Source organism: Nerophis ophidion, linkage group LG13 (genome assembly GCF_033978795.1).
Source record: "Nerophis ophidion isolate RoL-2023_Sa linkage group LG13, RoL_Noph_v1.0, whole genome shotgun sequence".
NCBI lineage: Eukaryota > Metazoa > Chordata > Actinopteri > Syngnathiformes > Syngnathidae > Nerophis > Nerophis ophidion.
In genome coordinates, this window is record NC_084623.1 from 58,494,232 (window position 1) to 58,507,041 (window position 12,810).

Sequence of the window (12,810 nt, forward strand, 5' to 3'; positions counted from 1 at the left end):
CCCATAATGACAATGTACTTTTTTTATTTTTATTCTTTTTCTGCAAATTTATTAGAAATAAAAACAACTAGGAAATCACGCGTGGAATACATCGATTTTTGCCCTCAAAATTATACACACAATAACCCAAAACGACAATGTAAAGTAGTTTTTAAACACATTTTTTGCAAAATGTATTAGAAATAAAAAACTAAGATATCACATGTGGAATACATTGGCGTTTGCCCTCAAAATTCTACACACAATAACCCATATTAAAAATTAAAAAAATGTGTTTTTTTTATTCTTATGCAAATTAATTAGAAAAAAAAAACCAAATAAATCACACGTGGAATACATTGTTTGCCCTCAAAATTATACACACAATAACCCATAATGACAATGTACTTTTTTTTTTTAATTCTTTTTTTTGAAAATTTATTAGAAATTAAAAAACTAGGAAATCACACGTGGAATACATTGATTTTTGCCCTCAAAATTATACACACAATAACCCATAATGACAATGTACTTTTTTTTTTTTTATTCTTTTTTTGCTAATTTATTTGAAATAAAAAACTAGGAAATCACACGTGGAATACACCGATTTTTGCCCTCAAAATTATACACACAATAACCCATAATGACATTGTACTTTTTTTTTTAATTCTTTTTTTGCAAATTTATTAGAAATAAAAAACTAGGAAATCACACGTGGAATACATTGATTTTTGCCCTCAAAATTATACACACAATAACCCATAATGACATTGTACTTTTTTTTTTTAATTCATTTTTTGCAAATTTATTAGAAATAAAAAACTAGGAAATCACACGTGGAATACATCGATTTTTGCCCTCAAAATTCTACACACAATAACCCATAATGACAATGTACTTTTTTTTTTTTTTAATTCTTTTTTTGCAAATTTATTAGAAATAAAAAACTAGGAAATCACACGTGGAATACATCGATTTTTGCCCTCAAAATTCTACACACAATAACCCATATTAAAAATGTTAAAAATGTGTTTTTTTAATTCTTATGCAAATTAATAAGAAAAAAAAAACAAATAAATCACACGTGGAATACATTGATTTTTGCCCTCAAAATTATACACACAATAACCCATAATGACAATGTACTTTTTTTATTTTTATCCTTTTTTTGCAAATGTATTAGAAATAAAAAACTAAGATATCACATGTGGAATACATTGGCGTTTGCCCTCAAAATTCTACACACAATAACCCATATTAAAAATTAAAAAAATGTGTTTTTTTTATTCTTATGCAAATTAATTAGAAAAAAAAAACCAAATAAATCACACGTGGAATACATTGTTTGCCCTCAAAATTATACACACAATAACCCATAATGACAATGTACTTTTTTTTTTTAATTCTTTTTTTTGAAAATTTATTAGAAATTAAAAAACTAGGAAATCACACGTGGAATACATTGATTTTTGCCCTCAAAATTATACACACAATAACCCATAATGACAATGTACTTTTTTTTTTTTTATTCTTTTTTTGCTAATTTATTTGAAATAAAAAACTAGGAAATCACACGTGGAATACACCGATTTTTGCCCTCAAAATTATACACACAATAACCCATAATGACATTGTACTTTTTTTTTTAATTCTTTTTTTGCAAATTTATTAGAAATAAAAAACTAGGAAATCACACGTGGAATACATTGATTTTTGCCCTCAAAATTATACACACAATAACCCATAATGACATTGTACTTTTTTTTTTTATTCATTTTTTGCAAATTTATTAGAAATAAAAAACTAGGAAATCACACGTGGAATACATTGATTTTTGCCCTCAAAATTATACACACAATAACCCATAATGACATTGTACTTTTTTTTTTTAATTCATTTTTTGCAAATTTATTAGAAATAAAAAACTAGGAAATCACACGTGGAATACATTGATTTTTGCCCTCAAAATTATACACACAATAACCCATAATGACAATGTACTTTTTTTTTTTAATTCTTTTTTTTGAAAATTTATTAGAAATTAAAAAACTAGGAAATCACACGTGGAATACATTGATTTTTGCCCTCAAAATTATACACACAATAACCCATAATGACAATGTACTTTTTTTTTTTTTATTCTTTTTTTGCTAATTTATTTGAAATAAAAAACTAGGAAATCACACGTGGAATACACCGATTTTTGCCCTCAAAATTATACACACAATAACCCATAATGACATTGTACTTTTTTTTTTAATTCTTTTTTTGCAAATTTATTAGAAATAAAAAACTAGGAAATCACACGTGGAATACATTGATTTTTGCCCTCAAAATTATACACACAATAACCCATAATGACATTGTACTTTTTTTTTTTATTCATTTTTTGCAAATTTATTAGAAATAAAAAACTAGGAAATCACACGTGGAATACATTGATTTTTGCCCTCAAAATTATACACACAATAACCCATAATGACATTGTACTTTTTTTTTTTAATTCATTTTTTGCAAATTTATTAGAAATAAAAAACTAGGAAATCACACGTGGAATACATTGATTTTTGCCCTCAAAATTATACACACAATAACCCATAATGACAATGTACTTTTTTTTTTTTTTTATTCTTTTTTTGCAAATTTATTAGAAATAAAAAACTAGGAAATCACACGTGGAATACATCGATTTTTGCCCTCAAAATTCTACACACAATAACCCATATTAAAAATGTTAAAAATGTGTTTTTTTAATTCTTATGCAAATTAATAAGAAAAAAAAAACAAATAAATCACACGTGGAATACATTGATTTTTGCCCTCAAAATTACATACGCAATAACCCATCATGACAATGTAAATACACAGAATGTATTGATTTTACTAAAACTGGAAACATTTTTAAAACTTTTCTTTTTTTTTTTTAGAAGCTCATTCCGTGTTAAAATTGTGCCGTTTTAACAAAGAAAATTATTTCAATTAATTTCATTGGGCGACGTTGACTCGAGATACAAGTGTTTTGAGTTAAGAGCTCCGTCACAGAACCAATTAATCTCATAAAATGAGGCCGCACTGAAGTACTACTACTTAGTGTATTGGAAGTAAGATGAGGTGAAGTCAAAATAAAAGGAGTTTATTTGCAGTATTTGTGGCGAGTACACAGGAGTGAAGTACTACTACACGCTGTACTTCATATAGTGAGTATTCCTGGGGAGTATAAATATCCTTGCAGCGGGAGAGTCAGTGTCACAGGCGGCAAATCAATTACACGAAGGCCTTTCAAAATAAGAGCGGTTGCCATGGACACGCAGCTGCTCTACAGGCTTGTCACTCAGCTGTCATCTTCCAAGCAGGACAAAATGGAGGGAAAAGTCACCAAAGAAGAAAACAAACGTGTTTTTTCAGAACCGCAAAAAAATACGAATGATATTATTAATAAGTACAATTTTTTGTTTGATTCATTTTATTGTGTCTTCTACCTGAGTGATGTCATTCTCAGGTGTTTCTGCAGGTGACGGCGAGACCAGGGGTGCCCTAACTTTTTCCACCGAGGGCCACACACTGAAAAATGAAAACATGCGCGGAAAATTTTGATCATCTTCATTTTTAAAACCAATATATACGTTTTTTAAGCTTTAAATATGTCAATAATTCCAAACAACACTGAGTTTGATTCAAGTTTGAAAAAATAAATAAATGAAAATAAGTCATACGTTATTTTCTTCATTTACTTTCAATGCCTAAAAAAAATTACTATTATTTTTTAATTTTATTTTATTTTTTTATGTGTTTTTTGTTTGCTTATTTATGCCTTTTTGTCATATATTTTTAAATGGCAAACACAAATATATTTTAAAATAATCGGTGTGAGGTAATTGGAGTCAATAATTCATAACAACATTGATTTTGATGTATTATTACTTTTTCAGTAGTGACAGTTTTAAGTTTAAAAAAATCCACAAAAATTCTTGGGGATCCGAACGGGTCCCACTCATGAAAGTGTTAAAAATAGGTCATACTTTTTTTTTCTTTTTTTTTACTCTTAACACATCTCTAGATCAAATTTAGATTTTTTCACGTCTAATTTATTTTATGCTCTTTTTGTTAAAAAAAAAAAAAAAAAAAAAAAAGATTTTCATGACGAATACAAAATATGCAATATTTTCCCCCAAACAATATTAAAACGTGTAATATTGGATATGATGTAATTAAAACCTTAAAAATGTCAATAATTCATAACAACATTGATTTTGATTCATTATTATTTTTTAGCAATGAAAGTTTTTAAATCCCACTAAAAGGACCTCACTCATACAAATAAAAAAATAAGTCATACTTAATTGTCTTCATTTTTCTTCATTTACTTTCAACGCCTAAAAAAAATACTTATTATTTTTTTATTTTTTTTATTTGTTTATGTTTTTGTTTGCTTGTTTTATGCCCTTTTTGTCATATATTTTTAAATGGCAAACACACAAATATATTTTAAAATAATCGTTGTGAAGTAATTGGAGTCAATAATGAATACATTTTGATGTATTATTATTTTTTCAGTAGTGACAGTTTTAAGTATAAAAAAAATCCAATAAAATTCTTGGGGATCCGAACGGGTCCCACTCATAAAAGTGTTAAAAATAGGTCATACATTTTTTATTTTTTTATTTTTACTCTTAACACATCTCTAGATCAAATTTAGATTTGTCACGTCTAATTTCTTTTATGCTCTTTTTGTTAAAAAAAAAAAAAAAAAAGTTTTTTATGACGAATACAAAATATGCAATATTTTCCCCAAACAATATTAAAAAGTGTAATATTGGATGTGATGTAATTGAAACCTTAAATATGTCAATAATTCATAACAACATTGATTTTGATTCATTATTATTTTTTGGCAATGAAAGTTTTTAAATCCCACTAAAAGGACCTCACTCATACAAATAAAAAAATAAGTCATACATAATTGTCTTCATTTTTCTTCATTTACTTTTAACGCCTAGAAAAATACTTTTTTTTAAATTATTTTTTGTTTATGTTTTTGTTTGTTTGTTTTATGCCCTTTTTGTCATATATTTTTAAATGGCAAACACACAAATATATTTTAAAATAATCGTTGTGAAATAATTGGAGTCAATAATGAATACATTTTGATGTATTATTATTTTTTCAGTAGTGACAGTTTTACGTATAAAAAAAATCCACTAAAATTCTTGGGGATCCGAACGGGTCCCACTCATAAAAGTGTTAAAAATAGGTCAAACATATATATATTTTTTTTTTTTTTACTTTTAACACATCTCTAGATCAAATTTAGATTTGTCACGTCTAATTTCTTTTATGCTCTTTTTGTTAGAAAAAAAAAAAAAAAAAAAGGTTTTCATGACGAATACAAAATATGCAATATTTTCCCCAAACAATATTAAAACGTGTAATTTTGGATGTGATGTAATTGAAACCTTAAAAATGTCAATAATTCATAACAACATTGATTTTGATTCATTATTATTTTTTGGCAATGAAAGTTTTTAAATCCCACTAAAAGGACCTCACTCATACAAATAAAAAAATAAGTCGTACTTAATTGTCTTCATTTTTCTTCATTTACTTTCAACGCCTAAAAAAATACTTATTATTTTTTTATTTTTTTTTATTGTTTATGTTTTTGTTTGCTTGTTTTATGCCCTTTTTGTCATATATTTTTAAATAGCAAACACATAAATATATTTTAAAATAATCGTTGTGAAGTAATTGGAGTCAATAATGAATACATTTTGATGTATTATTATTTTTTCAGTAGTGACAGTTTTAAGTATAAAAAAAATCCACTAAAATTCTTGGGGATCCAAAAGGGTCCCACTCATAAAAGTGTTAAAAATAGGTCATACATTTTTTTTTTTTTTTTTTTTTACTCTTAACACATCTCTAGATCAAATTTAGATTTTTTCACGTCTAATTATTTTTATGCTCTTTTTGTTAAAAAAAAAAAAAAAAAAAGGTTTTCATGACGAATACAAAATATGCAATATTTTCCCCAAACAATATTAAAAAGTGTAATATTGGATGTGATGTAATTGAAACCTTAAAAATGTCAATAATTCATAACAACATTGATTTTGATTCATTATTATTTTTTAGCAATGAAAGTTTTTAAATCCCACTAAAAGGACCTCACTCATACAAATAAAAAAATAAGTCATACTTAATTGTCTTCATTTTTCTTCATTGACTTTCAACGCCTAAAAAAATACTTATTTTTTTATTTGTTTATGTTTTTGTTTGCTTGTTTTATGCCCTTTTTGTCATATTTTTAAATGGCAAACACACAAATGATGCTTTATTTAAAAATAATCTGTGCGAAGTATATATCCATCCATCCATTTTCTACCGCTTATTCCCTTGTCGGGTCGCGGGGGCGCTGGCGCCTATCTTAGCTACAATCGGGCGGAAGGCGGGGTACACCCTGGACAAGTCGGCCCCTCATCGCAGTGAAGTATATAGAAATTTAATTAATTTTTCCTTTTTTTAACTTCTTTAAACTTTTTTACTTCCGATCCATCTACCTGTTGATTATACGTTTTTATACTTTTGTTGTTTTTTGTGTGTTTATTTTATGCCCTTTTTCTCATTGAAAACCTTATTTTTTCATAACAAACACAATATTTTTCTTGCTTTTAGTTACATTTCACCTCTTTGCTCTTTTATTACTTGTGTTATGGTTTTTTTGTACTAATATTTTTAGAATGTTGGGGTCACTAACAAAAATTGAGATATGAAACATATTTTAGTTGTGATAGACAGAGACATATTTATGAGACATATTCCATACTTATTATTATTTATTTTTTTGTTTTGTTTATGTTTTTTGTTTCCTTTTTTATGCCCTTTTTGTCATATATTTTTAAATGGCAAACACACAAATGATGCTTTATTTAAAAAATAATCTGTGTGAAGTATATAGAAAGTTCATTCATTTTTAATTTTTTTTTACTTCCGATCTATCTACCTGTTGATTATACGTTTTTATAATTTTGTTGTTTTTTGTGTGTTTATTTTATGCCCTTTTTCTCATTGAAAACCTTATATTTTCATGACAAACACAACAATCGTGCAATATTTTTCCTGGTTTTAGTTACATTTCACCTCTTTACTCTTTTATTACTTATGTTATGAATTTTTTGTACTAATATTTTTAGAATGTTGGGGTCACTAACATAAATTGAAATATGAAACATATTTTAGTTGTGATAGACAGAGACATATTTATGAGACATATTCCATTATCATCATCATTTTTATTATTATTTTTTTAAATTATTATTTTTTTTTTCAATTATTTTTATTTAATTTTTATTTATTTTTTATTAATTGTTTTTATTTGATTCACCTGACAGAGTGGCAGCACTTTGACTCCAATTTATTTTATTTTTTGGGTTTTTCTCAACTTTTCGTCCTTTTTTTTCATTTTTTATCACTTATCTTTTTTGGAATAATTTTCCTTATGGATCAATAAAGTTTGTCTAAGTCTACTACTATTATTATTATTATTGTTATATTTATTATATTTACTTCCTAAGACAACACTGCCCTCTTGTGTCTGTTGGAGGGATAACGTTCTCCTTATCGCACAGGTAGTGGAAATAGTCCAAAGTGTGCTTACTAAATGTATTCTTTTCAAAATAAAACCGTAAAAAATAAATAAATGACAAAATCCAGAATTTTAAATAAAAGTAAATCAACTAAAAGATTTAATTTCCTTTCGCTACTCTTCAGGAAGTCCAAGCTGACACTAATTAAGCCTCGTTAATTAAAGCTGGTTTCTATCGGGGCTCGTTAAAACCTCTTTTTATTGTCTGCCTCAGACACGCCCACTTTGTGGCCAACAGGACCAAAGCAAGTCCGGATAGACCTGGTCCAGAACCACAGCAAGTCCGGATAGACCTGGTCCAGAATCAAAGCAGTTCCGGATAGACCTGGTCCAGAACCAAAGCAAGTCCGTATAGACCTGGTCCAGAATCAAAGCAAGTCTGTATAGACCTGGTCCAGAATCAAAGCAGTTCAGGATAGACCTGGTCCAGAATCAAAGCAGTTCCGTATAGACCTGGTCCAGAATCAAATCAGTTCTGGGTAGACCTGGTCCAGAAGTGACCATGAAGGCGGTGAAAGCAGCTACTTGTGAGAAGAAGAAGAAGAGAAGACGAGATGGTGCGCGCCGCTCACGTCTCTACAAGACGCAAAAAGAGGTGAGACGTGCAGCGATGCATCATGGGAAATAAATCTTTAACTGCAGTGCTTGTCCGACATTTTCCACCTCAGATGTCCCACTCTCATCTTACAATGCAGTAGCGTAGTAGGCCTAAGTACTCCTTAAAAGCAAGGCCGAGGCTTTATATAACAAGAATGTTTCATATTTTTGTACTAAAATTTCAAAATGCAGTTTTGAAATGGAAAATGTATCCAAAAGTTAAGATAAAAAGTCCTGCATTCCACTATTTAGGTAGTTCTTTGCTGTGCCACTAGGGGGAGTCACTGCTTCCATTTGCCTCTTTGATCTTCTTGTGACTAATGACAGCTAATTGTTTTTAGAACGGGCAGCTGAGGAGACCGCCGTGGGTCCTACTGCTAATGGGGTCCTTCCGGCTCTTGCAGGGTAGCTAAATATGGTGGCCATCTTGGATGTAGTCAACACGTGCTAATATTGGCGGGCTAACTTGTTTTTTTTGCCAGTTTTGCAGCTGTTCACCTCAGTCGTATTACTTGGTACCTGATGGATGCTAACTTTAGCATGCTAACTTATTTTAAGCTAACTTTGCAGCCATACACCTCTGATGTATGCTAACATTAGCATGCTAACGTAATTTTTAGATATTTTTAGCTGCCGTTCACCTGAGTCGTATAACTTGGTCCCTGATGCATGCTAACTTCTTTTAAGCTAATTTTGCTGCCGTACACCCGAGTCGTGTAACTTGGCACCTGACGCACGCTAATGTTAGCGTGCTAAGTTATTTTTTAGATAATTTTAGCTGCTGTTCACCTGAGTCGTATAACTTGGTGCCTGATGCATGCTAACTTAAACAAATTTTTGGTGCCGTACACCTGAGACCTATAACTTGGTACTTGACGTGTGCTAGCCATTTGTAACTATTTTTGCTAATGTTAGCGCAGCGCTAACATTGGCTTAAATGGTTACAAATGTTAGCGCGATAACTTTTGTAACCATTTTTGCTGCCATACACCCGACTTGCTACCTGACACACGTTAACATTAGCATGCTAACTTTTTTAAAGCAAATTTTGCTGTCATACACCTGACTTGCTACCTGACACACGTTAACATTAGCATGCTAACTTTTTTTAAGCAAATTTTGCTGCCATACACCTGACTTGCTACCTGACACACGCTAACATTAGCATGCTAACTTTTTTTAAGCAAATTTTGCTGCCTTACACCTGACTTGCTACCTGACCCACGTTAACATTAGCATGCTAACTTTTTTCAAGCAAATTTTGCAGCCATACACCTGACTTGCTACCTGACACACGTTAACATTAGCATGCTAACTTTTTTTAAGCAAATTTTGCTGCCTTACACCTGACTTGCTACCTGACACACGTTAACATTAGCATGCTAACTTTTTTCAAGCAAATTTTGCAGCTGTACACCTGACTTGCTACCTGACACACGTTAACATTAGCATGCTAACTTTTTTCAAGCAAATTTTGCAGCCATACACCTGACTTGCTACCTGACACACGTTAACATTAGCATGCTAACTTTTTTCAAGCAAATTTTGCAGCCGTACACCTGACTTGCTACCTGACACACGTTAATATTAGCATGCTAACTTTTTTCAAGCAAATTTTGCTGCCATACACCTGACTTGCTACCTGACACACGTTAACATTAGCATGCTAACTTTTTTAAAGCAAATTTTGCAGCCGTACACCTGACTTGCTACCTGACACACGTTAACATTAGCATGCTAACTTTTTTCAAGCAAATTTTGCTGCCATACACCTGACTTGCTACCTGACACACGTTAACATTAGCATGCTAACTTTTTTTAAGCAAATTTTGCTGCCATACACCTGACTTGCTACCTGACACATGTTAACATTAGCATGCTAACTTTTTTAAGCAAATTTTGCTGCCATACACCTGACTTGCTACCTGACACACGTTAACATTAGCATGCTAACTTTTTTTAAGCAAATTTTGCTGCCATACACCTGACTTGCTACCTGACACACGTTAACATTAGCATGCTAACTTTTTTTAAGCAAATTTTGCTGCCATACACCTGAGACTTACAAGTTGCTAAATGTCGTACTTGAAGGCGAGTCCGTGTGCTAGAGGAGGCCTGGACTTCCTGGTCTGCCCGCCCACCTTTCCCAGACCATTCCTGCTGCGGCTGGTGAGCGTGGAAGCTTCTAGACTGTCGAGGAACAAGCGGGTGAAAGTGGTCACGCTGCAGGAGATCAAAGCTGCCGTCGTGTCCACCAGACGCAGGATTCTCACTAACGCTGCTGCGTGAAGTTCATGTAGTTTACTTTTTATTGTTCATATTTTAAAAGTTTCTTTTGTTTGATGATCCATTAAATCTTCAAGAAAGTGTCATTGCAGGTTAAATTTGACAGTAAAAGTTTTGTTTTTTTAATCAAATGTTCTGCACTTTGCATATGTGAGTATTTTTATTATTTTTTAGTAATTGATATGTTTTAAGGTCAAATGGGATATAATTAAATATTTAATAAAATGTCATCTAGAAATGTGAATTATGATTGTCATTGATTTAATGTAAATGATGATTTTTGTGTTTATTTAAAATTGCATTTAAATATTTTAGGAATATTCTGTTTTTTATGTTTATAAGTTTTGGATTTTACACTCATCAAATATGCAACACAATGCTGAACACAAACGCACAAACACACACAACACACCCCCGCACACACTCCACACCCCACACAAAACACACACACACATCCGACTCACCCCACACAAACACAGACCCCGCACTCCACACACACACACCGCTCACCTCACACACCACACACCCCACAAAAAACAAACACACCACAAAAAACAAACACACGCCACAAACCCCACACAAAACATGTCACATACCCCACACACACACCACTCACCTCACACACACATGCACACATACCACAAAAAACAAACACAAACACACCACACAAACGCAATACACACCACTCACCTCACACAAACACATGCACACATACCACAAAAAACAAACACAAACACACCACACAAACGCAATACACACCACTCACCTCACACAAACACACGCACACATACCACAAAAAACAAACACAAACACACCACACAAACGCAATACACACCACTCACCTCACACAAACACACGCACACACCACAAAAAACAAACACACGCCACTCACCTCACACAAACCCCACACAAAACATGTCACACACACCCCACACACAACCACTCACCTCACACACACGCACCCATACCACAAAAAACAAACACAAACACACCACACAAACGCAATACACACCACTCACCTCACACAAACCCACACACAACACAAACCCACAAAACACACAATCACACGCATTCCACACCGCACACCCACATTCACCCCACACGCACAGACACACACCACTCACATCACACAAACACTGCACAAACCACACACTACACACCCCACACAACACACACACATCCCACTCACCTCACACAAACACACGCACACAAACACAGACCACACACTCCACACCCCACACAAACACACACCACTCACCTCACACCCCACAAAAACAAACACACACCACTCACCTCACACAAACCCCACACAAAACACACACCACTCACCTCACACAAAACACACACATCCCACACACACCACACAAACACACTGCACAAACTACACACAGACCACACACTCCACACAAACACACACACACATACACACCACACACCCCACAAAAAAAAACACACACCACTCACCTCACATAAACTCACACGAACCCACAAAACACAAAATCACACGCATTCCACACCGCACACCCACATTCACCCCACATGCACAGACACACACCACTCACCTCACACAAACACACACACCACACAAACACCGCACAAACCACACACTACACACACACACAGACCACACACTCCACACCCCACACAAACACACACCACTCACCTCACACAAACACACACACCACACAAACACTGCACAAACCACACACTACACACACACACAGACCACACACTCCACACCCCACACAAACACACACCACTCACCTCACACAAACACACACACCACACAAACACTGCACAAACCACACACTACACACACACACAGACCACACACTCCACACCCCACACAAACATACCACTCACCTCACACAAACCCCACACAAAACATATCTCACACCCCACACAAAACATATCTCACACCCCACACAAACACACACCACTCACCTCCCACAAAACACACACATCCCACACACCACTCACCTCATACACACACCACACAAACACACTGCACAAACCACACACTCCACACAAACACACACACATATACCAGACACAACACACTCCACACAAAACACACACACATCCCACACACCACTCACCTCACACAAACACACACACACAAACACAGACCACACACTCCACAGCCCACACAAACACACACCACTCAACACACACACATCCCACACACCACTCACCTCACACCAACACAGACCACACACTCCACACACCACTCACCTCACACCAACACACCACACACCCCACAAAAAACAAACACACACCACTCACCTCACACCAACACACCACAC

General features: G+C 33.1%; 1 protein-coding gene across 2 annotated transcripts; it reads left to right on the plus strand.

Moving 5' to 3' along the window:
- The first annotated feature begins 7,806 nt into the window (after nucleotides 1-7,806).
- Nucleotides 7,807-12,117, plus strand: LOC133564994 (histidine-rich glycoprotein-like). 2 transcript variants are annotated; one of them, XM_061919492.1, is made up of 2 exons: nucleotides 7,807-8,216; nucleotides 10,310-12,117. In XM_061919492.1, exon 2 carries the CDS (start codon nucleotides 10,871-10,873, stop codon nucleotides 11,975-11,977), a length of 1,107 nt encoding a protein of 368 aa, XP_061775476.1. In that variant the 5' UTR covers nucleotides 7,807-8,216; nucleotides 10,310-10,870; the 3' UTR covers nucleotides 11,978-12,117. The 2 variants fall into 2 exon arrangements, with proteins under 2 accessions (XP_061775476.1, XP_061775477.1); XM_061919493.1 differs by having other exon boundaries at nucleotides 7,828-8,216; nucleotides 10,310-10,748.
- The last annotated feature ends 693 nt before the right edge of the window (nucleotides 12,118-12,810 follow it).

Excerpts from the sequence above, each read along its gene's own strand:
- LOC133564994 (XM_061919492.1), top strand. The coding sequence starts at position 10,871 with ATGCAACACAATGCTGAACACAAACGCACAAACACACACAACACACCC.